The sequence below is a fragment of the Haplochromis burtoni genome, unplaced genomic scaffold (genome assembly GCF_018398535.1).
Source record: "Haplochromis burtoni strain Fernald_Lab_line unplaced genomic scaffold, NCSU_Asbu1 Contig_439, whole genome shotgun sequence".
Lineage (NCBI taxonomy): Eukaryota > Metazoa > Chordata > Actinopteri > Cichliformes > Cichlidae > Haplochromis > Haplochromis burtoni.
In genome coordinates, this window is record NW_024582800.1 from 417,350 (window position 1) to 429,809 (window position 12,460).

At 41.3% G+C, this 12,460-nt stretch overlaps 1 protein-coding gene across 1 annotated transcript in view; it reads left to right on the forward strand.

The window, feature by feature from the left end:
- LOC102303961 (RNA-binding motif, single-stranded-interacting protein 3) overlaps nt 1-12,460 on the forward strand; it is a gene marked incomplete at its 3' end in the record, with an annotated part of 110,115 nt that overhangs the window by 31,788 nt on the left and 65,867 nt on the right. The window contains 1 exon segment of the mRNA XM_005949385.3: nt 6,734-6,912. Coding sequence (XP_005949447.2) covers nt 6,734-6,912 — 179 coding nt within the window.

Consider the following 12,460-nt stretch of genomic DNA (forward strand, 5'->3'; position numbering starts at 1 on the left):
TTTCCTATGATAGCCCGACGGGCAGGGCTGAGATAGATTTTGGTAGCCCGACTGGAAAAATCGTTAGCCCCGGGACATCGGGCTAGCGATTTTGCGAGCCCTGGATTAGATTAAAATGGGTTTCAAAAAGGGCAAATAACAAAAGCCTGCACTTGGTTTTTTGTTTTTAACTGCACTATGCACTTCCTAAAGTACATTTAGTAGAACAAAGATAACAGTATAATACCATTCCCTTAAAAGTAAATAGTGCCCAGAGGGTGAGCTGCCTTGGTTTGGGTTTGTGCTCTTGGAGTGCTTCTTGTTTGTACTGTGTTGATCTTGACCCCAGTTATCACTTTGACTATTTATCTGCATATTTTCTTCTTAATAAAGCATGTAGACCATCTGTTGAATCAAGGTTGCACCTCACGTAGGGACAAAGGACTGCAGATCTTCTTTTTCTAGGAACTCGGCTGCTAATGGAGATAGTTTTATTAAATAACCCTACGGTGAGATTTACCCAGGCGTATCATTTACTCTCCAGATTAATCACAGGCTGGGCTACACCTCTTGCCTATACCTCTTGCCTACACATTCCTGAGCTTGACACTTGGAAACAAGCAAGTATTCTGTATTGGATATCATTAGGCTTGTCTCCAAGAAGACTATTTATACCTGTGCACAGCATTAGCTGAACTCTCTGCAGTCTTCTCCGCTTCCCCTAACTTACAGTAAATGTGCTATTTTTCTTTTCCTTCATTAAAAACAATGTAAAGCACTCTGTGTAGAGCTTTAATATTCAGCTGCACCCTGAAGCCACATCTTTCAAGGAAACAAAGCCTGGATACAATAGTTTGACAATCAAGTTACATTTATGAATTCCTGAAAAGATGATTTGTTGTCTTTTCAGGCATTCTGACAGAAGCACTGGCCGAGGCTTAATTTAGCTGCTTGTGTAATATCAAAACAAGGACAGTATATTGGGTGCCATGTTTCCATTCGGATGTACTGTATTCATAAGCGCTTCCTTAAACCCTTCCGCTGCTGTGTTTAGAGGCACAGTGAGTAAGAGAGAATCTTAGAACTGGACCCAAAAATAGCTCGCATTCTTTCCTCTGTTTCAGGAAGCATCAGAAGAGGTCAGAACAACCCTCTCTCTCTCTCCCTTGTCCGCCTCTTTCCTTTGTCCCATGTATCTTTAGCTTTACCCGTATCCTTTCTTACTTAACACTCTTTATCAGCCTTTCCTCTTCTATAGTTTTTTTTCTGTCTTCCCTCATGTCATCCAAAGTTCACCAGTTTGCGATGTTGTGCAATACCTTCACCCACATCTATACTTAGTTTGTTTTTTCCCCCCTCCCCTAATGTTGTTGCAGATAAGTTTGGAGATAAGTTTGATCATCACAAAGACACCTCTGCACATACAAGACTTTTCAGTAGCTATTCATTGTTTAGAAGTTAAAGAACTGAGTTTAATGTATTCTGTTTAAATTATTCCTAAAGCAAAACAATAGCGGGAAAGTGGAGATTGGCAGATTTGGGTGGGTGGATGGGAAAAGTCTACAGAGTACAATGAAATAAGTTATTTTGCAGGAATTACTGCCATGACGAGAGTTCAGTAGCTGGAGCAAGTAAATATTCCTGCATTTTTTTTTTCCCCTTTTTGAGTAAAATTCAACCTCGATGCGGTTGATTGAGGCATCCTTTCATTACACTTTAAAAAGAAATGCAACAGATTATTGTTATTGTTATAGTTCTCATTTGCTTTTTCTCTATTTATTTGCTACATGCAAGGACTAGTATGAAATATCATTGTCATGATGAGCATAAATGAAGATCAATGCTAGCACATCTACTGTCAGACAGTTAGGCACACAAAGGGTAATCATACTCCTGCATCTTCACAAAGCAAGCAAATGTGTTCAATAAAACCATGCAAATATGGAGCAATGTGACTCTAAAGTGTATTAGAAATGTAAATGATACAGAACTTCATTCTTGAAGTCTGCAGTAGAAAGGAATAGAGTAACAGAGCTGAAAGTGGGGTCGATCTCAGCTGGTACGTGACAGAGCTTGGATCTCCTGCACATGGCATGTCAGACTCCTTTTCCATTGTGGACCACATACAGCCCACTTTGATGTCCATTTTCCTACATGATAAAGAAATGGCGCTATAGTCAGGGGTGCACATAAGTGGTCCGCAGGTGCGCATTCGCTGTCAAAATAAAAGACGCGCACCGGATAAGAAGTTGCAACGCGTGTTTGCGTACGTTAGATTTTCTGGAGGAGGACAGACATTTGTTTAGAACTCTTAAAAATGTCGAAGAAGCAAGCTCCTTTAAGGAATTACTTTGGTGTTTCTCCACCTCCAAAGAAATGTCAGGAGTCCGAACCGCAAAAGAAACGCGTATTCTCGGAAAAGTGGTTGCAGGAGGTGAGCTGGCTTCAAACAAATAATGAACGCACAGAGATGTGGTGCAGAATATGCTGTGAAAATCCCACTCTAGCTGACAAAAACACTGCCTTTTATATGTACGCAAACACGCGTTGCAACTTCTTATCTGGTGCACGTCTTTTATTTTGACAGCGAATGCACACCTGCGGACCACTTATGTGCACCCCGGCTATAGTAAATTAAAGAGATCTGTCACCGTGACTCTTTGGGACTTAAATTACAGAAATCTGTCATTTTATTACTTTCAGGTAAAACTTGTGAAACTACAATTAAGTCCAAAACTTATGGCCTCATAAGTTTTGGACTTCCGATGGACGGCCAGTGCCTTGAAAAAAGTAACTACTTCATAGTAATTCCTCTGCTTTTGCTCTGAAATGTACACCAGCATCAGTCAGCAGCATGCATGTGCGTCACACTAAAGTAATATTTCGCGGCACGTTTGTGTTTCAGGACTCAGTTGTGCATGAAATCTGCAATAATCCCAGTGACTGTGTTTGCCTTGTGTGACAGTTTGTGTCGCTGCCTCTGAGCCTTTTTCCCAGTGTGAGAACTGCTCCACTGTACTAAGTGTGTCAACAATACCAGCTGAGAGGCAGCCTTCAGTCCACACACAGCAACTGCAGACTAATCCTTAAAAGAGAGAAACTGGATGAAAGCACGGAGGGAGGGAAGCACAGAGGAAGAAATATAGAGCAAGCATATGGGAAAGTGGAAGGATGGAGATGATAAGAGCAAGAGACGGAGCGATGGTGGAGTTGAGCTTGACAGTGAAAGAGGGAGAGAGGAGAGGTGGAAGTGTGAATGCTAGAGAGAGAGGGAGACGGAACGATTTTAATGTTTCAAAGGATTTCCCTATCACAGTCTCTGACACATTACATACACAGCTCACTATCAGCCCAACCCTGACAGCTGCACAAATTGGCTGAAAGAGGTTCCCTGGGCAAGGCCTTTGATCAGGTTTGTGTGTGTGTTGTGTCAGCAACACGAGGGGAAGGGGAGAGGTTTTGTACATTTGTGCATACCTGGACATCTGCGTACTGAAGAAAGACTCTTTCTGCTCCAGATCAGTGTAATGAAATGAATGTACAAAGATAAGGCTAACTGTGTGCATGTTTGTTAATAGTCTAACAGTCTGGTTTTGCTTCATGAGCTTATATTGTGTTTACCATGCAGTGGTGTGCAGTGTGTTATCTTAAGCGTGTATAGCTTTTACCCCTGTGATATTTCTCCATAAGATTTCAGCCCGGTGTCTTTTATGTGTCTGACACTCCCCATCAACCATGTGTCTGTGTTATCTTTCCGAGGAGGTTGGTAAACAAACCCATTGTTGAAAGGCTCATATCGAGTCGGTCCGCGGCACAGTTCAGGCTTTGAGGCGGTGAGGTTTCCAATATCGTGATTGCAGACACCACATGGGGAAAAAAAGATATGCGCTTCTTTTCTTTCCTCTAACAGTGACACATTATACAATAAACTTTTATAAAATGTCCTGAGAAAGCACACTTATGACAGACTTCACGTGAATTGTTGATTCTAATGATTGGTTGTTTAGCTTTGTTTGTCAAAAATGGTGTAAAATGACCATAATTTTAAAAAGTTTGAAATTGTGAAACCATTTGTCTATGACTCAAAAATATAAAGGCAATTATGTCCTGTCAACTAGATTGACTAATTAAGGAATTGATTATATTTAGCACATTTTAGTATATTATATAGTTCTGTTTTGTGTCTGAAGTGGCTGATACAAAGTTGTTGAGCCAGTATCAATATTCTTCTCAGTGAATACTGCTTTAGGAGTAGAGGCTGGAGATATCACGATATTTAAAGAAAATTTGCACTAACGATGCCTCTGATGATGCAGAAAAAATGATAAACGATGTTTTATGTTTGGAGCATGAGAGCAGCAGTAAGTAAATGAAGAGCATTTTCCATCCTCTTCCTGCGAGTTATTGTCATTGATGACACACTACCTAATTCAAAGTGTGACACTATTGAAATGAGGACCGGTAGTGGCAGCATTCTAATTCAACAGGGGCGACATAGCATGAGCCAAATATTAGAGCAAAAGTAGCCCAGCTGCTTTAGTTGAACAATAAACTCTTCAGGACCCTGGTCAATATGGTCACATAGTAAAACTGAAAAATACTTTATACCTGGGAAGCTGTTTAACCAGCTCTGTAAAGTTCTGCTTTTCCAACATTTAACCGTGTCAGTAATTTGCATTCACTGTTTGCCCATCCTGTCATACGGAGTTCAGCTTGCAATGCTTGGTTGGGTCTTTTTTTTTTTTTAACCTTTGCGTCGCATATCAGTATCTGCTCCATTGTAGCCTTGTTGTACTCGATGTGTTTTTCCCTCAAATGGTGAAACTCGTTGTTTCCACATTACCTGGAACAATTTTCTTGCATATTTTGCAAAGTAGCGTGCTGCTTTGGAGGTGATTTAAAATCGCTTCTGTTTTAGTAGCCAAAAATGATTCTTTCTCTCTGACATGCCTGGAATTGTTTCATTCATTGCACTGGTAAATGTAAATGTGTGGCATTTCTACAGCAACGATATGACATCTTTTTGACATTATCATGTAAAAATTTGTCGGTGGTATTGTGAAAAATGTATGGCGCAGCCCTAAATTGAAGTTATTCAGGAAATAACATCAAACTGCAAATCTCAGAGACACTGGTAATACAGAGTATTATTTCTCCCAGCTGTTAAACTGAAGTATTACCCAGCATAGCCTCTCTTTCACCTCTGCACTTTGTTTGTGTTTGAGCTGAAGTGTACAGGCTCGTTGTTGGCTGCTGGTGTGAGGTGCTGGCCTGTAAATGACATAAGCGCCTTCTCCTTTTACTCCTGCGTGTCTTCCATACATGTGTTGAATCCTGTTAGCGCTGTCTGTCTGAGCTGCTAGCATGCGTCTGAGTGTGTGTTAGGATTTGTGCACCAGCTGAGAGGAAATGCAGGTAATGGATTAATATCAGAGCTGGCTCAGGCTCCACATTGCTCTGTGGTGACAGCCTGTCATTATCACAAACACCGGCTCACACTCGTGCACGCACACACAAGCTCACACAAGCTTCCTTGCAATTGTGCATACATATCCACACACAACTCCAAATACAGGATTCACCTTAAGTATGTACACGCTTCCTTTCCTTACCTGTCTCTATCCTTTCTCTCCCTGTCTCTCATTTTCTCGTCATTACAGCACACAGTGCTGCTGCGCTGTGATCATCTCAAGCTGCAGCAGCTTCTTGAACTTGTTCTATCCACTTTCCAACAGTGGAACCAACACTGGGACTACACATCTTTGCGGTGTAGCTGTTTTCCTCCAAGGCAGCAGACGGAGTGTTTTGAATGCTGCTGTCATATGGGCCATCAAGCTTGTTTGCTTCCTCCAAACTTAACCTAATAGTTTGCCTAAGGCAGCGGGCAGGCAGGGGTGGGTGTGCCTTCAGTGCCAGGCACTCATTAATCCTTGCACTGCTCTTCTCCCTGCCAGAAATGGTCATCTTATTAAGCCATTTAGTCAGTATTGAGCTGTGTAATTGGACAGTGGAGGCCAATAGGAAATGTTTGAGTAAGTTAAAGGTGATAAAAGGACCTTGCTTGATTTAAATGCTGTACAGCCTGCTCGGTTCACCCATGGCATAAATTTATTAATACAAATTATAGCTGTGTTTGCTTTAAGACTTTCTTGCCTGACAGTGGCTTGATACCTTTGCATTACAAGAGATGTTTTGAATATCTTTCATTTTTCTGGTCTACGTTTGCTTGCATTGTAACTAAGGTTAAACAACCAGAAAGCAATTGTGCTGCTTTTAATGTTTGCTGATTTGTGCACACACACAAACAAACCTGTTTTTCATGAAAATTATCAATGGTTTGAAACATTTCCTTATCTAAATCACTGTAGAAGTCACTGCACCTTTACACTCCAGTCAGCGCTGAAAGGAAGTCCCTACTGCCTTGTCATTATGTGCAGAACCTTGTGCGAAGATTCAGCACAGCATGCTATTGTTATTCGGGCAAGCCCCAGTGGTTGGGTACCATGAACATCACGGACTAATTTCAGATCTCTTGCTTTCCTAATTTTATGTACTTCCTCTAGAATAAAGAGATAATTGGGACAGGAAAAGATGTGGATGTGAGATTGGTAGATGGAATTTAGCTGAGGAGCGGAATCTGCAGTGAAGTACTTTTTTTGTGGTGTTATCAAATATGTGATTCATGTGACACCAAACATAACAGTAAAGACCTAATGTGACGTTTGCCTTTCTGTGTGTTTTTCTGTCTTTGCAGCAGTCCTATGCCCCTCCCCCTCCACCCATGGCTCCACCCAGCCCTGGCAACACAGGAGGAGGAGGTGGTGGTGGAGGTCAGGGAGGAGGGCTAGTGGAGCAACTTAGTAAGACCAACCTGTACATCAGAGGCCTGCCGCCTGCCACCACCGACCAGGACCTCATCAAACTCTGCCAGCCGTGAGTTCTATTTTCTTCTACTGTCCCTGCCTTCGCTCTGCAGATGCATTAAACGTCCTCAATACAGCTGCGTTCAGTTCATTCCTGCTCAGTTCAGTTTAGTTCAGCTTGTGGTAATTAGTGTTGCGTGAGTGTGACAGGAGCTTATAATGGGTATCAACAATTTGCTCTTGACCCCTGTGTTCCTCCTCTCTGCTTCCTCAGAGGAAAAGACACAACCCAGCTGGGCCTAGCCCATCCGCTCCTTTCTGCCCTGCGTCATCTACACACACAAGGATAGATAATCCTCCTGTCCATCGGTGGAGGCTTGAAACTCCTCAGTCACACGAAGATTTACTTCTCACATGGATGACAATATGATGGATCAGTCCACATTCCATGTTAATAGTAATATAAATGAGCTGTGGGAAATTAAATTGCATCAAATTACCAGTTCAATCTAAAATTTGATGACTTGATGCAGCAGCTATATTTGATAAACATCTGAATATTTTAGTAATGGCTGTATCTAGAGTGATTTAGAAGATTTCCGTTGGAACTGATGAAGGCACATTTTCATTTTTAGCAGCTTTGTTACGTCTGAGCAAACTCTGATCCAGTGTTTATTTTAACCCATTAGGCAGCTGTTTCCTGATCAGATTTTAGATCAGGGTTCTCATCATAGTGCCTAATCAGATTTAGACTAGGTTCAGAAATATACAGAGTTACTGTTTTGAAAAAACGATGAGACTTTTCAACATGATTTTGTTTTTCTAAGCTTCTTTTCCTCTTTTTAAGGGATCCTGTCACATTTGTTAAAAGCTAATTATTATAGACATTAAAAAAATTCAATTTATCTGTAATTGGAATAATAATACTACACAACAGCGGCTGTGATAATACTGTAGTGTACTTTTCCTGATTAATCACTGAATGTAGTAACTTAAGCTGCAAGAGCAGAAACACTTGACAGGTAATAGGGCCGTACTCTGTTAATTTCAGTATCTAGCTTTGTCCTTTTCTATTGTTTCTTTGTGTTAAAAGTTGGTCCTGCGCATTTAATCCCTACATATCCCAAATGTGGCTCAGGTGGTAGAGTGGGTTATCTACAAATAGGGACGTCGGTGGTTCGCTCCCTGGCTCGAGGTTATCCTTGGGCGAGGTACTGAACCCCAAGTTGCCTCTGATGGATCTGTCAGTGAGGATGTGTGCGTGAATGTTAGACAAGGTGCTTTGGTATAGGGGGGAAAAATGCGCTTATATGAATGTGTGAGAGATTTGGTGGTTGGTTACAGTAAAAAGCTCTATATTAGTTCTGCTGCCATTTTCCATTTAAATTTTGTAAACAATTTAAACCTGCTTTTCTTATTTGCCTTCTAGCTTATGTTGGTCGATAATATCAAATGTAATTAGTGAGTTGTATATTAATAATTATAGTGATTGCTTGTCTTGAAGCTATGGGCTTTAAATATTTTCAAAAGCAATTTGATTGTATAGATTTTGTGAAACAGAGAAGACGGATAAAAAATAAAATGCAAAGACACGTTCACATATGCACACACTGTATCTTTCCTTTCTGTGTGTCAGCTGCAGTTCAAGCCTGTTGTATTTCAGCTCAGCCCTGGAGGCAGTTCTGGAAAAACGGGGTGAAAAATGGGGGCCAATAAAAGTTTCATTAGAGGCCCAGTCAGTGTGCCAAGTGGCCAGTAACATTTAGGAAAGGTCATGGAGGAGGGGAGGGGTGCGTGTGCTGTTGGGCAGCATCATAGTGTTGGGTTTCTAACTTGCTCCAGCTTTTGGAAATAGAGTGGCAGCTTCCTGTCAGTCACTTACATGATATGCACGCATGCACACACAAACAGGCCTTTCTTTCATGCACAGTTGCAGTGAGTAACAGGAGGACAGTACTTACACTGATGCACATATACAGACATGCACACTCTTTCAATTCAGTGTCATGAATTGCCAACCATGGCTTTTTTTTTTTTTTTTTTGTACCAAACCTCCCATCAGCATCACACACACCCTTACCATTCTTTCATCCTCCTCATTTCCTCCTTCCATCCTTTCCTCTCTGTCCGCCCTTCCCTCTCTCCCTCACCCCTCTTTCCCCCTTCTTTCTCTCTCTGTCTCCGTGCCAGTTCTCAGAGTGTCAGTGAAAAGTGCTGTTGTCAGCTGACATTTCCAATCACTCCCCCGGTCGCCAAAACTATGGACACACTTTTAACGTCTGGGGACAGAGCAGAACGTGAGCGGAATCTAAAGTGGAGCACAAGGGCAATTTCTTTCTCTCACTCACTTGCTTTCACTTCCCCCTGTTGTCTTTCTGTCTCTCTCTCACGCTTGATTCCCAGCTGTCTGTCTGCATATCGATCTAGAACTTAATCTGTGGTTAAAATCTGCAGTGTAGCTCATGATGATCTTAAAAAAAAAGTGCTTCCTGTTGTGGTTGATGGATATGAAACTTAAACCTTACAAATATCTTTTTGCCCACACATTTCAGAGTTTCCATCTTAAATTTCAGTTTCCGTGATATTACTCATTACATCAGAGTGAAACTCATGGATTAAAAATGTTCAGCTGCTAGAGAAATCTGTTATGGGAGCCATATTGTTCAAACTGTAACCATATTGTAAACACCTGTACCTTGTCATTTTTTTAAATGTGATTAAACTAAAGCCTGAGGAATATAGTATTTTTAAGACCTCTAAAAATTCCCTGGAAAGTGACAATTAATCTACCAGCATCTGGAAAGAGATCAGAGTTCCTCTATATTGGAAGTTGGAGTCAGCACTTATAACATTTTTTTTTCCAAAGGGTTTTTGTCCAGTTTGCATTTATCAGATTTTAAAACATGATGAGTTGTAAATGTTAAAAAAAATGAAAAGGCAGAGCTGACACCAAAACTTTCACTGGGATGGACAAGGTATCAACACAGGAATGAGTATATCAGAGGGACAACTCGGGTTGAAAGCTTTGGAGATCAAGTTAGAGAGGCAAGCCTGAGATGAACATGGGACATGTGCGGGCTAGAGAAGTGATAGTGGATTTATTTTACAAAGACTGCTTGTGAAGCTGCAATGCTGGAGGAAAAGAAAGACCACAGAAAGTTCATGGATTTAGTGAACAATGATATGCAGGGGGTTTTTATGACAGAGGATGCTTGGGACGGATGATCTGATATCCTCGTGTTGGTGTTGTTCCCACATCATCATAATAAATGTTGTTCCAGGTTCGATATTGCAAGTGACCAGGATACTGCTGAAATGCAACGAATTCAAATTGCTGGATTGGCAGACAGAGGCAGTTTTTCGCAAGTTAAGTAGATTTTTTTAAGGTGTTTTTTCCCCCAAAGTCGCAAAAGTATGATGTCACAACAATGTGATTGGTCACTTGCAATGTTAAACCTGGAACAATATTTATTATGATGATATGGGAACAACACCGACACGAGGATATCAGATCGTGCGCTTGGGCCAGCAGGTGATGGAGGCAAACGATCCACTGTTCCATCCCTTAGAGCAGGGATGGGGGAACTCCAGGCTTCAAGGGCCGGTGTCCTGCAGGTTTTAGATGTGTCCTTGATCCAACGCAGCTGATTTAAATGGCTAAATTACCTCCTCAACATGTCTCCAAGTTCTCCAGAGGCCTGGTAATGAACTAATCATTTGATTCAGGTGTGTTGACCCTGGGTGAGATCTAAAACCTGCAGGACACCGGCCCTTGAGTTCCCCCACCCCTGCCTTAGAGTTAGCAGCTGGAAGAGGAAGTGCTTCTTGTGGTACATCGGCAAATGTCAGCTACCAGTCTACAGATAAATTAATCAGGCTCTACCTAAAATGTTTGCAAATGCTCGCCGAGCATTGAAAGGGCTTAATTTTTTTTATTTAAATTTTTTTATTTCAAGAATTAAACCAAAGCAACTGTTAAAAAAAAAAAAATGCCTGACTAATAACCAGCTGTATTACATATATCATGCACCAGTATTGGTCCAGTAAGATCTTCTGCTCTTTTGCTGAGCCTCCATATTGACGTGTCAAAGCAGCAAAATATTGTTATTAAAATGACTATATTCCTTTTCCAGGCTTTTGTGCAGTCTGGCTTTTTTTTTTCTTAACCACTTAATGGCACCACAGAATAACTCGTAGTGCTTTATTCAAGACTAAAGAAGTCTGTTGGATGACTTTTTCTTCTTTTTGAGCAAATAATGTTGGATCTGATGCTCTCGAGGCCTTAATGTCTTAGAAATTATTTAAATGTTAAAAATAACCGTCTGCTTGTAAGATCCTAAATGAAATATTGAACTATCTGATCTGAAGCGTTGTGGTTAGGATGAAGTGGAGATGAAACTATATTTAACTCAGATTAGAGTTTGGTCTGACATGGATCACCACACAGCATTATCTAATAAAAGCAAACAAAAAAAGTTGATAAAAGACAGCTCTTTTTTTGTTGCTTATACTAGTGGCTGTTTACTCTGTCATGGACACAAATTACTTTTCTGCTATAATGCCAACTCTTGAATGTGCCACCTAACTGGAGAGCCTGGGAGCTTATGATTTACACTTCATGGAAAGGTCTTTTGGCAGACAAACCTAATGTTTCAGTGACATTAAGCCATCGTCTAAACTCACAGCGCATTGGCTTTTCATCATGGAAACAGTCCAAGACTTTATTTCTTCATAGTGCCTAAAGATGTTAAACTACATATGGGGAATGGATTTGAAGACTTCTGAAGCATTGCTGTCTCGGTCCTCCCTCTGTGTTTGCCTGTGTGAGTCTAACTGGCAGAGAGGGAGGAAAATGAGGGAAATGCGAGAGACAAGACAGCTGTATCGGATCCCCAATTAGGAGCTACCACACACAGAGACCAACCTGCACGTACACTAATGCATGCACAATCGCACACATGCAGACAAACGCACAAGTTCTGACAGAACTTGCACAATTTGCAAACGCACAGGACGCGTACATATACATAATGTATATAAACACTCTTGGATATCCTGGAGAGATGCAGAAATGATGCACGTTGGTGTGGGTGGGAACTGTGGTTCAGAAGACATCAAACGGTGAGCATCCATAGGCTGACTGTGTTCCACAAGGGAATGAAAACACAGATCTGATGCTGTGAGGGCCCTCTGAGGAATGTCATTAACACTTCACTCACACACAGACAGGGTTGCACACAGATTTTGTCAAGCCTGCCAAAACGGGGTGCGTTGAGTTTCGTATAGACATCCCTCCTTAAATCTCGGCAGTCTAGAAAATGCTGTCAATTTCAGTGGTCTTGGCAAGGATTCGGAGGAGTTTCCATGTGTTGAGGAAGACACATGGCTCATCCTTGAAAGACTGTCATTCTAAAAGCTCTACCCCCCACCAAACTAACCCAGACTGATGCTACAGAAAGACATTCTTCTCTGGCTTAGCACAGTGTTATTCAGCTTTGTAGCATTTCTATGAAGCCAAAGAAAACAGATTTTAGGTTAGCTCAATGTCCTCCAGCAGAGATGTGTCTTCCCCTTTGGATTGCATGAACTCTTTGATTTCAACCAAAAGTGACAAAAAA